General features: G+C 40.5%; 1 protein-coding gene across 1 annotated transcript in view; it reads right to left on the bottom strand.

The window, feature by feature from the left end:
- SNAP91 (synaptosome associated protein 91) overlaps window positions 1–11,403 on the bottom strand; it is a 111,141-nt gene extending 99,738 nt beyond the window's left edge. Inside the window, exons 1-2 of the mRNA XM_063312564.1 lie at window positions 11,016–11,403; window positions 9,959–10,118 (exon numbers count right to left, since the gene is read on the bottom strand). Of these exons, the coding sequence (XP_063168634.1) occupies window positions 9,959–10,088 (130 nt within the window). The 5' untranslated portion in view covers window positions 10,089–10,118; window positions 11,016–11,403. The remainder of the gene's footprint in view (window positions 1–9,958; window positions 10,119–11,015) is intronic.
- Between the last annotated feature and the right edge of the window lie 1,934 nt (window positions 11,404–13,337).

The following is a 13,337-nucleotide window of genomic DNA, read 5'->3' as shown; positions in this document are numbered from 1 at the left end:
TTAAAATTCTATGCTTTAGGAGGGGGTAATCCAAAAGCAGCTTCTTGCCTTATATTATGTACTGCTGGCATCAATGCTTAATACAGGTTAGCCTGTACTTCTGCAAATTTATTACCTATGCACTGCTTTGAGCTTAAATCAGAGATATCCAGAAAAACAAAACAATACTAATAAGAGAAATGTCCAAAAGAACTAGTACTCAATCACAACACATCTATCTACTGTGCTACATAGCACCTATGACCCTTTGCTCTCAAGGGACTCTATCAAACTTCCAGGTGTACTGCTTTATGATAAAAGTATTAGCTATTCCCTCTTTGGACAATTCCTGTTACAGGTGATACTTGTAGCCAGAGTAGTTACAATTTAATATTTAGCAGGAGTTTTATCTTAAATTGCAGTCTCTTTACTTCCTTTTTAATTTCATTCAATAGCTATACACACTCAGCTTTATAAACCATGATATACAGAAACAGACTGCCTGAGATTACTGTTTTCTACAATTAACAAAAACTTGTTACATCTAAACCAATAAAATATGCTTAGCAGGATAACAAGAAGCCAGGATATTGAACAATGGTCTGCAGTGATTCAATATGCTATCTCATCCTAATTTTCATATCCACCTTTCCAATTTGTCTGGGTTCACATGCTACACCAAGTTTTTTAACTATGCTTTAAAGGTAACCATATAGAATGTCTGATAATTCATTAAGTCACATTGCAGTTATATTTAGCAACTTGTCCAAAAACAGGTACATTGGTTGTGATGCAGTTAGTCTAAAAACGTAAAGCATAACTTGTAAGCAAGGCTTATTTGTGGCTTACCTGTTTAGCAATGGCTTGCAATGTCATTTGAATGTAGTCTAAGTAGTAGTTTAGGGTGGGGTTTTGTGTGTGTGTGTGTGTGTGTGTGTGTGTGTCTTCAAGTCAGTGTTGACTCCTAGTGACTGCCTGGACTAGTCCCTGCAGTTTTCTTGACAAGATTTCAGAAGTGGCTTGCCACTGCTTGCTTCCCAGGGCTGGGAGAGAGTGCCTGGCCCAAAGTCTCCCAGTTGGCTTTGCGCTTAAGGTGGAAATAGAACTCACGGTCTCCTGGTTTCTAGCCTGATGCCTTAAACCAAACTGGCTCTGTTTATGGTTAAAGAGTAATTAAGTCTCCCCCACAAACTGCAGCAGAATGCAGAAGTGCCCCAAAAGCAGAACTACTCCTGCAGCTGTATCTCTGCTGCTCCGGTTTAAGTCTATACGGGGAACTCTTTAAAACCAAGAGCTAGGGAAAAGAATGCCCTCTTCCTTATCCTGTAGTGCCTCCAATCCCAACAGGCTCACTTTTTATTGTTTTTTTTTAAAAAATAGTAATAAAAATCCCAGCCAGCCATTCACTACAAAAGTAGCTAACATACCAGATGGGGAGGAAAAGAACTGACAAAGGATTACTAATAGAATTTTGCCACACATCAGTGGCACAGACATTCAACCACTTATCCATGATTAATATTAAGCTACAGTGATATGTGCAAACTTGTCCCATAGGTGCATGATACTTGCAGAACTCAAGACAATAATGGGGCAGATCTGCACGTCTCATGAAGCCAAAAACCAAATAAACCACATGATAAGAAAGTATTACGTGTAAACTAGGACAATGATGAACTACAGTAAACTGTGGTATCATGGAAAGGAAAAAAATGGCAGTGTAAAGACAGAGCTCCAAGGCACAAAGCTATACAGCCCACTGCTTACTGAATGCAAATATATACACCTGAACCAATCCAACAGGTATTATTGGTAACCAAGCAATAGAACTATCTAGTTCCACCCAGGACTCAATAATCTGGCTCAGATGACAATACTAATCTGTTCTGTGATTAACCTTAGTGTATCATCTAAATATGGACCATGCATCAGAACACCATGGGCTTATCATTAGCCTACCTTAGCCATGGTTCTGTGTATCATTTGTACCTAGAGATGCATCTAATGAGTTAACAAAAAGTAAATTCTACTTTTCTGCCTCCAGACAGAGTCACTGGGACCAGCCAGTGAAGACATGCATTTGTATTTTTTACAAATGAGATACAGAAAGTTATGACTGGGCAGCTACTTCAAAGGTAGCTTGGATGTTGATCATGGAGTTACAAACTTCCCTATGATTAACATTTAAGACAACATCAGCTATGGGCAAAAACTTACTTTATCTTAGTTGGTCCCTACTCTGAGAAGCTGGGCCTAGAAAGTAAGTTGGAGACAAATTTTATATGGGTAGGAGTTGGTTTGCAATTTCATCATTAACATTTGAGGCATGCCAAATCAAACCTCCTAGAGCAAGCCTACACAGCATGTGGCCCACCAAGCAGCCTTGGGCGACCTGCCATTTTTTTAAAAAAAGTAGTAAATTTACAGCCTCGGCCCCAAAAGACATGCTGCTGAGCCATCTCCAGCACTTTCACTGCTTCACCAGCTTCATCAGCACTCTAGGATTTTGATTTATCAATGTGGTCCTTTCAATGTGTGCAGACCTGCCCTTAGGGAATACTTAAACGACCATGCTTTGCAAATGTGATCTTGTCAGATAATTTGTTGCTGCAAAGTGTTGCAAAATACAAATTTACCAATTCACATTAACTTTTTTTATTTACAACGGAGTACATAACCAAGCCATCACTGTCTAATAAAATCAAAACAGTGGAAATTGACAGCTACCCTAAGCACACTTATTAGGAAGTAAGCCTCACTGAACCAAATGACAAAATAATCAGATGCTTATTTGGATGTAATTATTAGTCAGTTCAGTTAACAAAATATTTGAGATATGCATTAGGCTAAAAGAATAAACACAATAAAAGCAAGATCAATAATCAACATAAGGATACAATGTAAAAAATATAAAACAGTCTTTCCAATATGTTTAAAAATGTAAAATGCTTGAGTGTCTTTCCTTTGAGCAAAAGAGATAGCGTGGGCACAAACTAAAATTTTGGGAAGCACTTCCAGAGGTGGTACACCACAATGAAGAGGTGCTTCCTCTTGTACCTGAATATCTAATATAATTTAATGAGGATACTTGCAGGAGAATCTTTGCAGGTAGCCTAAAGATCCAGTCAGACATACACAGGAGAAGATCTTCCATAGATTCTGGCCCCAAACTATTTTAGATTTTAAATGTAAACATTAATACTTTTGAGTTGGGTGCAGAAAAGGGCTTGGAACAGAACAGCTAATGAAGTACTAGAATCACATAACTGTAGCAGTTATTTTGGACCAACTAGAGTTTGCAAACCATTTCATATGTATCATACAGAGCACATATTTTAATCATCCAAAGAGAAGCATGGATACATATTGCCAGGCTGTCACCATTTAAACAGGCTGACATACTTAATGCTACTCTGTGCTGAAAAATGGTGCTTAAGCAGCAGAAGCTATCTACTCTTCCCACTGTAATAATGAACCCAGGAGCACTTCCATAAAATAGAATGAAATACCCTCCAGAACAGGCTAAATATCACTTAGCTAGAGAGTGAACCACCCACCACCTGTAATTCCTTCTCTGGACTGACCTTCAATTTATCAATTCGCATCCAGTCCATTATTCTGCTCAGATATCGGTATCCACCACCTCACCTGGGTTAGATGAGAAGGAGAAATGAAATTGGGTGGCCATCCTCACATAACATTTTAACTTGTATTTCCAAATAATGTTTACATAAAACTGCTGGAGAAAGTGAACCACAGGGCTTACCAGGACTCAGTATAAATTGCCAGGGAATATAAGCAGTACACTTTCTGGTAATGGACATTCAAGTAGAAATTGCATTACTATAAATAAGACTCTCTATTCTCAATCCAGACAGTTGATCCAGGCATATACCATGCTCAAGGTTACTGAAAATTTATGAGAGGCCCAAGTGAAGCCAAATGGTTGTATTTCCCTTCTCTTTCAGCACAGTCATCAAGTCTGTTTGTCCTAAAAAACAGACTGATTTTTTTCTAAAAAAATCATTTTTTCCTCAAGAGTATTCGGAGTTTGTCACTAACCAGTCACCTGACAATCCTTCCTTAAGTAAAGGATGTTAATACTGCTCTGAGGTTGTCCTCCACTTCTGGGTCCAAAGGAGACTTCTTCAAGGATGTTTCAATTGCTGTTTCTTTTCATGAGGGCAATACTATTCCATTTCAAAATAATGAATAAACTCTTGGTTCCGGTCAGCCATTTCCCCCTTATTAAATTGTAGCAAGCTAAAGCAGGGTATCAAGCATGCAAGTGATAAGGCAAACTTATTCAAGGATATTTTCTAAAAACCTTAAATGTCAACTGAACTCAAGCAGAGCAGACGTTACAATGAATATCTCCATTTTAATGGGATTATATTAACAATGGTGTCAAAGTTTTGCTAGATAGGAGCAATTTTAACTTGGAGGATCTTGCAAATTATTACAGCTGATCATTGAGAATATGGCCAATTCCCTTTCAAGATCAAATCATAATAAATATTTCATTATACAAAATAGCTTCACCAGATGACATTGCAAATTGCTGTGGAACTGAATCACTCTCATCATAATAGACCTCACATAACCCAGGGTTTTTTAAAGTGTATTCTGTGGAACCCCAGGGTTTCATGAGGAATTGATGGGGTTTTATGAGAGATTAAGGGCAAAAAAAAAATCACCAAATGCAGGCTCCAATTTTTCTAAGGTACAGCAGGAAGGGTAGGACTTGTCAGCTGACATTCAGGAGCTCCACTCCCTGGGTGGGGTGGAGGAGCATTTGTGTTCATGACAACTCATTGCTTTGCTGCTTGATCAGGAATTTGGGGAAAATATTTTTAAACTAAAAGATTCCGCAGCCTGAAAAAGTTTGAAACTCCCTGCTCTAACCCATGTTCAGTCAAATTCAGCAGCTGTATTCCTGCTTGCTTTATTGCCAAGAACTAATCTTAGTCTGTCAAAGGAAAAGATGCTTACTCAACTACCTGAGTAAATGTCATGTTGAAATACTAGTCCTACCAGTTGGAAAATCCCACAAGGCCCTAATGGTGTGTTTCAAACCATTAGAGTTGATTAGTTTCAATGAAGCAGATGCAGAGGTTCACCTTGGAATATTTAAAATTCATTATCAGGTTAATATTTTTAATATGACAAAAGAAGAAAATTATTCAGTGTAGGACTGGAGAGTAATCATATTAACTATATTTAAGTTACATGAAATGAGCTTGATCTTTGTAGGCCATTCAAAGGCTATTTGTGATCCTAGCTCCAGAAAACTCTTGAACTCCACTCTTGAACAAGTAGTATTTATGATATTTGCTAAAATAGTTTAGAATAATCCCACTGCATTTGCATATTGTCCCAGGTGTTACCTGTATCCACACTGAGGAATGGGTTGCTATGCTGAATGTATTCTGTTATGTTAGAAACACTTCATCTCATTTTCTGAAATTTCATTCAATGCTGAATCAAACCAACTTTACATTACATCTCCCATAATGTTAGTTGTTCATATCTCAGTTGATCAAAATGGCTCTGCTTCTTGCCAGAATACAAAGAACATAGATAATTATCCCAAAATGTGTAATAATTGCTCTAGTTTGCATCTACTAGTTTAGTGACCAATTTAATTACAAATTTTAGTGTTTTGAGTGTAGCATATTTAAATATACTATTCCTAGTAATCATTCTACTATTAACCACTCAAAAACAGAGGGCACCAAAATTAAGATTGGTAAATATTTTTTTTTTAAAAACAGTTCTTTTGTAATCATGTAGTCATTCTATGTACTGTATTAACTTATCTACAAATACAGTAATGGCACATTTTGCTTGTTTCCTTTTCACACGAGAGCCAAGTTTTTGTTTTAGCTAGGTTAACATTGTTATCTATTTCATGACACCAAACAAGCTACTAGCCTATGGCTTACTTCATTTGCCCTCATGTCTTAGCTTCTCAAAAGGGAAGTTGTGTACTCTGGAGAATTTCTGCACAAGTCCCAGAAGCTTCTACCACATGTTCATCTATTTTATTGCATTCATGCCTTCCCAAGTACCAGTAGCTTATTACTAAATGACAATTTAATTTTTTTAGTATTATGTTCTGAGATACTTGAAACCCGGAAACCAGGACACACATAAATGAAAGTACAGTGCCACAAACTACCATGCATGTAGGTCTTGCTTCTATTTTTTCAAAGACATACAATCTGTCTTTTGCATCACTATATGTACACTGTACACATTTCTGTCATTTTACTCTTTTGCTTCTGTGCTTTTTGGGCATATCATATTTATTAATTTTTCAGAGAAAGATCAGATAGAAACAATGGGATATTCAAATGTTAAAATTTGTCATTAATAGCACAGCACCAAGAGATTCTGGCTGCATATCTACAAGTATACAACATCACTGTTACCCCTCAAACTATCTCCCCTTGTAGTAAAGGTAAAGGTTTCCCTTGACATTAAGTCCAGTCATGTCTGACTCTAGGGGGCAGTGCTCATCTCCATTTCAAAGCCGAAGAGCCGGCGTTTGTTCGCAGACACTTCCGTGGTCATGTGGCCGGCATGACTGAACAGAACGCCATTACCTGCCCGCCGAAGTGGTACCTATTAATCTACTCACATTGGCATGTTTTCAAACTGCTAGGTTGGCAGGAGCTGGGACTAGCAACGGGAGCTCACCCCATCACACGGATTCGAACCGCCGACCTTCTGATCGGCAAGCTCAGCGGCTCAGCGGTTTAACCCGCAGCGCCACCGCGTCCCCCATCTCCCCTTGAACTTCAGATATAAAGAGAAAGGAATTCATGGCACCCTAAACCTCTTCCTACTCCATCCTATACTTCACTACTGGTAAATACAATGCAAATAAGCTTTTCCATCAGTCTCTCTACTTTGCTTTTCAAAATAAGGAAAGACATTACAAGACATTTAGCACTCTGAAGGTTCCACCCTTCTTCCTTAGCCTTTACTGATCTGTCCTACTTCTCACCAACATATTTGTGTACCTTGCCAATGGCTTGGGACTGTGCCTACTCATTTTGGGTAGAACAATGTCATTTCCTTATAGAACAGAGTCCTTACCTAAGAAAAGAGATATGGCAAACCATTTTATTCTTTTTATTACTGTTATATCTCATAATCGTTTACTTAAAAGCTGAAGATTTCCTGATAATTTAAAACTGCAATTTTGCCTTTTGCTTTTTACTCACAACTTCAGTCTCCTTTCCATTGCAGTATTTTGCTCACTTCCACAAAAATCACATGCTGAGCAATGACACCAGTATATTACCAAAAATTTCAGTATCTATTTTAGTATATCTTTGATTAAAGTACACGAAGTAGAAACAAGAATGCACTGACCACAAAGCATTACAGAATTCTTCTATGAAATCACTCTTTTTATTATTAAATAAAATGTATGGAGAATCAGAGCCTCTATGCATGACTTCTTGGGATTACATAGATTATTAGATTAATATATTAAGTTACAACATACTACCTTGCTATGGAAACATAGTAGTAAGAAACAACTACTTTAGGCATTGTTGTAAGTTCACTAACTCATAGTTCTGTGATCTTTAAAAAAAGCTGCAACAAGGTAAGAAAAAACTGTACAACTTGCGGTTTTAGAATCTCCAGCATTGAGTGTGACCCCCCCAGCACAACATATAGTTGTGTAACTACATTAATGTTTAATGTGAAAGAAGAAAGTATTAAGTACAAAGGAAATAACTATAGTAATTATTCAATTTAATTTTAAATCCATTTAAAGTTTAATTAAAGTTAAATCAGACTGAGTTGTTGTCTCCAACCCACACATACTGGAGTGTATCCCTGGCCCAACACTCAAAAGCCATCTTTCCTGTAAGGCCAGGAGCGTTGCAAAGAGGGATAAGTAAAGTTCAGACTTGAATAATTCAACAAACTATGGACTTTTTTCTTCTAGAATGGGTTCATATATCACATCAAGCCAAAAATAAATCCCATCACATCTTCACATATCTTGCAAACTGGGACACTCTTATTCAACATAAACATCTACTTTTTTGCATTTATGTACTATGTGGAGGGTAGCCAATTTGTTTCTTCTTCAGAGTGACAATGCGATCTGAAAAACACTCTTTTATTCCTTTATTTCACCATGACTTGGTTTCTTAACATTTGTTTGGCATGACAAGGAATGTAAACTCTCAATTAAAAGGAACCCCAGAATGTGGGGCAGTAGATGTTGTTTGTGGTCACTTTCCCCATGAGGAATATCCTCTTTTTTTAACTTATTTTTTATCCTGCCTTGAGTTATTTTTTATAAATAACTCAAGGTGGGGAATGTCCTAACAGTCAGGAAACCACGCTGAGATGAGGAATAGGTCTCTAGTGTTTATTACTGCTACATAAGACAGAAAATCCTAACAAACTGAAGAAGCGTGGGAAAAACCCAGACAGATAAACCCCAAAAGTCAAGGCGGGTCTGTTCTGTGTCTCTTTGAATGGCTGCTTAACTCCTCACTACTACGCATGCGTTTCCCCCCCTGGATAGGGGCCCCCTCCTGCTCACCGTCAGTGCTCATGATAGGGAACATACCTAAAACTCCTCCCTCCTCACCTCACAACAGCAACCCTGTGAGGTGAGTTGGGCTGAGAGAGTGTGACTGGCCCAAAGTCACCCAGCTGGCTTCATGCCTAAGGTGGGACTAGAACTCACAATCTCCTGGTTTCTAGCCTGGTGCCTTACCTACTACACCAAACTTTTGCAGAGAACTGTAGGAAAAGGATAGTTTCTGTAATAATACCATAACAAACATGTCATTGCCACATACTGACTGCTGCCTTCTTCACATGGAGATTATGGGAAGATCAATCATAAATTGAGTGTTGACAAAAATGTTACAGAAACAATGCATGTGGCTGTCTATGTATGTACTCATTCCTACTAGTACTGTTTACCTTCACTACTTGCAAACACAAGACCATATATAGCACTGACTGCCCATCAATGTTTAACTCAGAAGAACCTGTGACCCACTAGATGAAATGAATATAAAATCCATCAATCCCAGACAGCATGAACCATGGACACAGATGGTAACAGCTGTAGCTCAATAGTACCTGGAGGGCTATAGGTTGATGCTCCAGGCTTAATACAAGGTGTTAACTCACCTTACTAAACCCAAAGGGTAGAAGACCAAACTAAAACACCAGAAGGGATTAAAACTCAACTACAAAAAATAGTACAAGTATCAGTACAGGTAGTCCTCATTTAGCAACCACAATTGGGACTGGAAACTAGGTCATTAAGTGAAGCAGTTGCTAAGTGAAACTGCAACTGTGCTTACAATCTTACTTCAGCTTCCCTTTGCTTTACAGACCTGCAAAGTATTGGTCGTACTTTTTCATCACCATCGTAACTGCAAATGGTCGCTAAACAAGGCCTACCTGTATTGCTGAAAAGATGTATCACCATGAACAACATGTACTACCTGCAACAGTTTGCTTTGATAACTGCTGAAGAACTGAGTTTTGAATCCTGAGTAATGCAGACGTACATCTGACTTCTGCCTTATCTAGTTTAACACCCCAGATACACAATGAACCATTCTAGATAGATTACAGTGATAAACTATTCAATTCCACTATGTTCAAGCTACCCTTGTTATGAGAGTTAATTTTTACATTGATAGTTAAGTCAAACACTAATTATGGATTGTATTCAGTTGTCCAAAGCAAGCAATAATATTTCATTGTTTGATTCAAACCAGCCTCCCGATGCTCAAAATTAAGAAAAAAAAATGGTCAAAACAACGTAACTTCAGAACTTATGCAATAACAAATTCATTTTCCAGAACGCCTCACTCACGTAAAGCTTCCTCAAGAAGGCAGATTAATTAGAATGTCTGAGGAGCACTGAACTGTATTTTTAAAAAACTGCACATGACTATGCATATAAAAAGATGCTTACAATCCAGGTGTTTTTTCTTGGGGCCCATCACTTCATGTGTGGTTGCTTTGCAGACAGCTCTAGCTACAGCTGATCCTGTAACGCTGTACTGAGCAGCTGCGATGCGATCTGTCAGCGTCTGACCTGACATCTTCAACTAATTCTAGGACTGCTGCCACTTCTAGAGAGAATGGGAAGACAATTGAGGGGAGGAGAAAAAGAAAACACATGATTTGCCCATTAGAAGTAGATTCCTAAAACCTGGCTCTCAGTTCACTCCTTCCCCAACCCCCCCCCTTTCTGTTGTGTAACTGTACTGAAATATGTGGTCATGGATGTTTTAGAGACGGGGAACAAAGAGGAAATATGACTCAGGGGATTAAAAAATATTAAGGGGAAGGGGGAGACTCCTTTTCCTTCTGTGAACTGCATCCCTTGATCGATATGATGGCGGTTACTGCAAACTACCACCTACCTCTTGGTTATTTATGTTGGAGGGAGGGCATGAGAAAAGACTCCCCCACGTCTCCGAAGCACAGGCCTTCCCAACAGAGCCTCAAGAGGGCTCCGAGAATTTAATAGCTCGTCTCCAATTCAGCCACTATCAACCTCGCTTCCTCTGGCAGCTGATTCTACTGCAGCAGCGGGGTTTTCTCTAACCCAGTCGCCCTGCGTTTCCACTCCGCTCTCTGATGAGAGATTATCATATCATTGCGCCATATTATGCTCTCTCGGTGCCTTTTCCCAGTCCCCAGGCAGCTCCTCCTTGAAGACAAGACAACCACAGGCCGACCACAGGCCGCTTGTTTCCAGTAGCCCAGCCAACCCCACCCCGATATCACACCCCAACCCCACTCCTTCGGCTCTCTTCCCTACCCAATTCCTAGCTTTTCCTTCTCTGCAATGCAATGCAATGCGCCCCCCCTTCCCAATGCGCAGAAAATGATAGCAGAAGCAGCTGCGTCTGGTTACCCTGCACAGCGGCGCCCCTTACCCCCACGAATGCTGAGGATGACTAAACGCCGGCGAGGCCTTCCCCCCTCCCAGGAACGCCGAAGAGCCCAGCGCGGCGGCGGACCTGTCAACACGCTCCCGGCGAGCGCCGCGCCTCTTCCCCTCTCTTGGTTAGCTCCTGCTCGCGAGAAGGCCCCCGTCTCTGCTCCGGCCGCCGCAACCTTTCTTGCCCCCGCCCGGCTCGCAGCTGCGCCGAAATCCCTTCCCCCCCCCGTTTGCACCGGCCGCTTTGCTCCAGCGCGCGGGAAGGCGCGCCTAGAGCGCACTCGCGGCTCCCTCAGGTGCAGGGAGGGGTGGCAGAGAAGAAGATGCGCTAAGGCTGCAGAGGCTCCGGAGCAGCTTTCCACGCCCAGGAGCCGCCGCTATTTCTAGCTTAATCTCCGCTTGCTCGCCTGGCAGCCTAATCTCTGATGCGGCTACAAGCGTTCCCTGGGGTGGCACTAGCAAGACTAGGCGAATGCCTGCATGCGTACAATACGCAACCGTCTCCGCCTGGCACACACCTCAGTCTTTCCTCTTGCTGACTCTTTCGGCTCGCTCCGCGCGCAACCTCGCGGGTTTGTGGCTTTTTCAGAATCAGGTGACCCGGAGCAGACGAACCGAATAGCCCTCTAGGGGCCGTAAAACCGGAGAAAGTCCCTTGTATTCCTAACGGGGACGCCCGTCACCACCGGGATTTCCCCTTTGCTGGTCTGGGAAGGAACGCTGCGTTTAACCCCGTGAGGGACGAGTTCTGGCAACGTTTTTAACCCAGGTCTGGCTGGTTTCACAGCGGAAAAAGCCCTTCCTTCCCCCTAACTTAGTTCTGCCCTTTTGCGTTTTATTGCACCAGGGTGTGGGTGTCCTAGATCCTATTTCGCATTTCAAATGTAGATGCGTGTAAAATAACCCTACTGCTTTCTATTGCAAAATGGAAGATCCAGTGTTAATCTATTCTTGTAAAAGTTAAATTATATTTCGTGTGCTTCAAGTTCTTTCAACTGGTTTATTCTTTAGGTTCTATGTTAGTATTAGAGTTAAATATTAGTTGTGTAGCTTAGTAGACTAATAAACCTACACCTCTAAATGTGTTTGCTGGGAAATTGAGAGATAATACCAAGTTTAGGGTGTGTAACTTGAGACTGTGCTGTGAATATATTCATAGGCGGTTTTCATGTTAAGCATCTCAGTTCTTAAGTGCCATTGTAATTCCAGCTATTGAAGCTGTTAGTCAAATTGTGTCTTAGTTTTGCTAGACACCCTCTTTATCCTCAACTTTCTTCATTTGTAATCACACCAAACTGAACTGAATTCACAAGACTAGGTTTCCGTAACTCCTCAATATAAAATGTGGTTAATGAGTTTAAGCCTGTGTGTGTTCTGGAAACCCAGCCAATTATATTACTCAAGTGAATCCATGTTCAGTTAATCAGGGGTTAACATGTGATGCAAATGTAGCCTCAAATTACATTTGTTTTTAGAATTCAGAAAGGTGCTATCTTTTCTTTCTTTCTGTAATAACTGCAGTAACACAGCTAGTAGGTCATGAGTGAAATAGCAGTGGGGGAGGTATGTAGGAAATGTTGATTCATCTAATTACTCATACTATTAATTAGACCCAAGTCAGTATGATGCTAGTTGCTTGGGTTTATTATCTTGCCAACTATTTACAATAGCCATTTCAAGTCATTTTAGATTGGATAGGCTCATAACATTTATCTATTCAGAAGTATGTGATAAATACTTTCTAAATCCTAAAATGACATCCTTCAGGTACAGTACTGTATCCTGTTCTAAAATTTTGGGTTTTAGGGTGTGTAGCTTCCATATTATTTCAGATGGATTTCAGTTATTGTACTTTATAATTGCATTATGTTATGATGACTACAATGCTGGTCATTGTGATACATTATTGATGAATGCAAAACATGTAGTTGGGCTCACATGACACATTAAGCCTCAAAGAAAATTGCGGCTTCCAGTGGGAATGGCGGACTGAACAGCTGTGCCCACTGGTTCAGCGGGTGGAACTGACAATGCGGTGACTTTTTTTGAGCTCAGGCAGGTTTTCCTGAAGCCCAAAAATGTTCTCCGGATCAAGGAGAATACCTGGAACCATCCTGTCATGTTCTCATTCTAATGTCTGGTTAACATTGTAACGTTTCACATGTCATTCTCTGTTCCGTGTTCCTTCACCCGGGGTTTTTCCATTCTTTCGCCCTCCATTGTTTTGAGGGCTTGGAATGCATGTTTGGGTTTGCGCTCCTGTTCAAGGTTACTTTCCCAGGCGCGTCTAACGGCTTCCAGCACCTGGGAGGGGGAGCGTCCTGACGGGCGACGGGGCGGGACCTGCTCACAAGCAAGGCTTTTAAGTTTGTATTTGGCGCGCTTTTGCTCATTCTCAGCT

Source organism: Candoia aspera, chromosome 1 (assembly GCF_035149785.1).
Source record: "Candoia aspera isolate rCanAsp1 chromosome 1, rCanAsp1.hap2, whole genome shotgun sequence".
NCBI classification, from domain to species: Eukaryota; Metazoa; Chordata; class Lepidosauria; order Squamata; family Boidae; genus Candoia; species Candoia aspera.
This window is presented reverse-complemented; position numbering and strand designations above follow the sequence as displayed.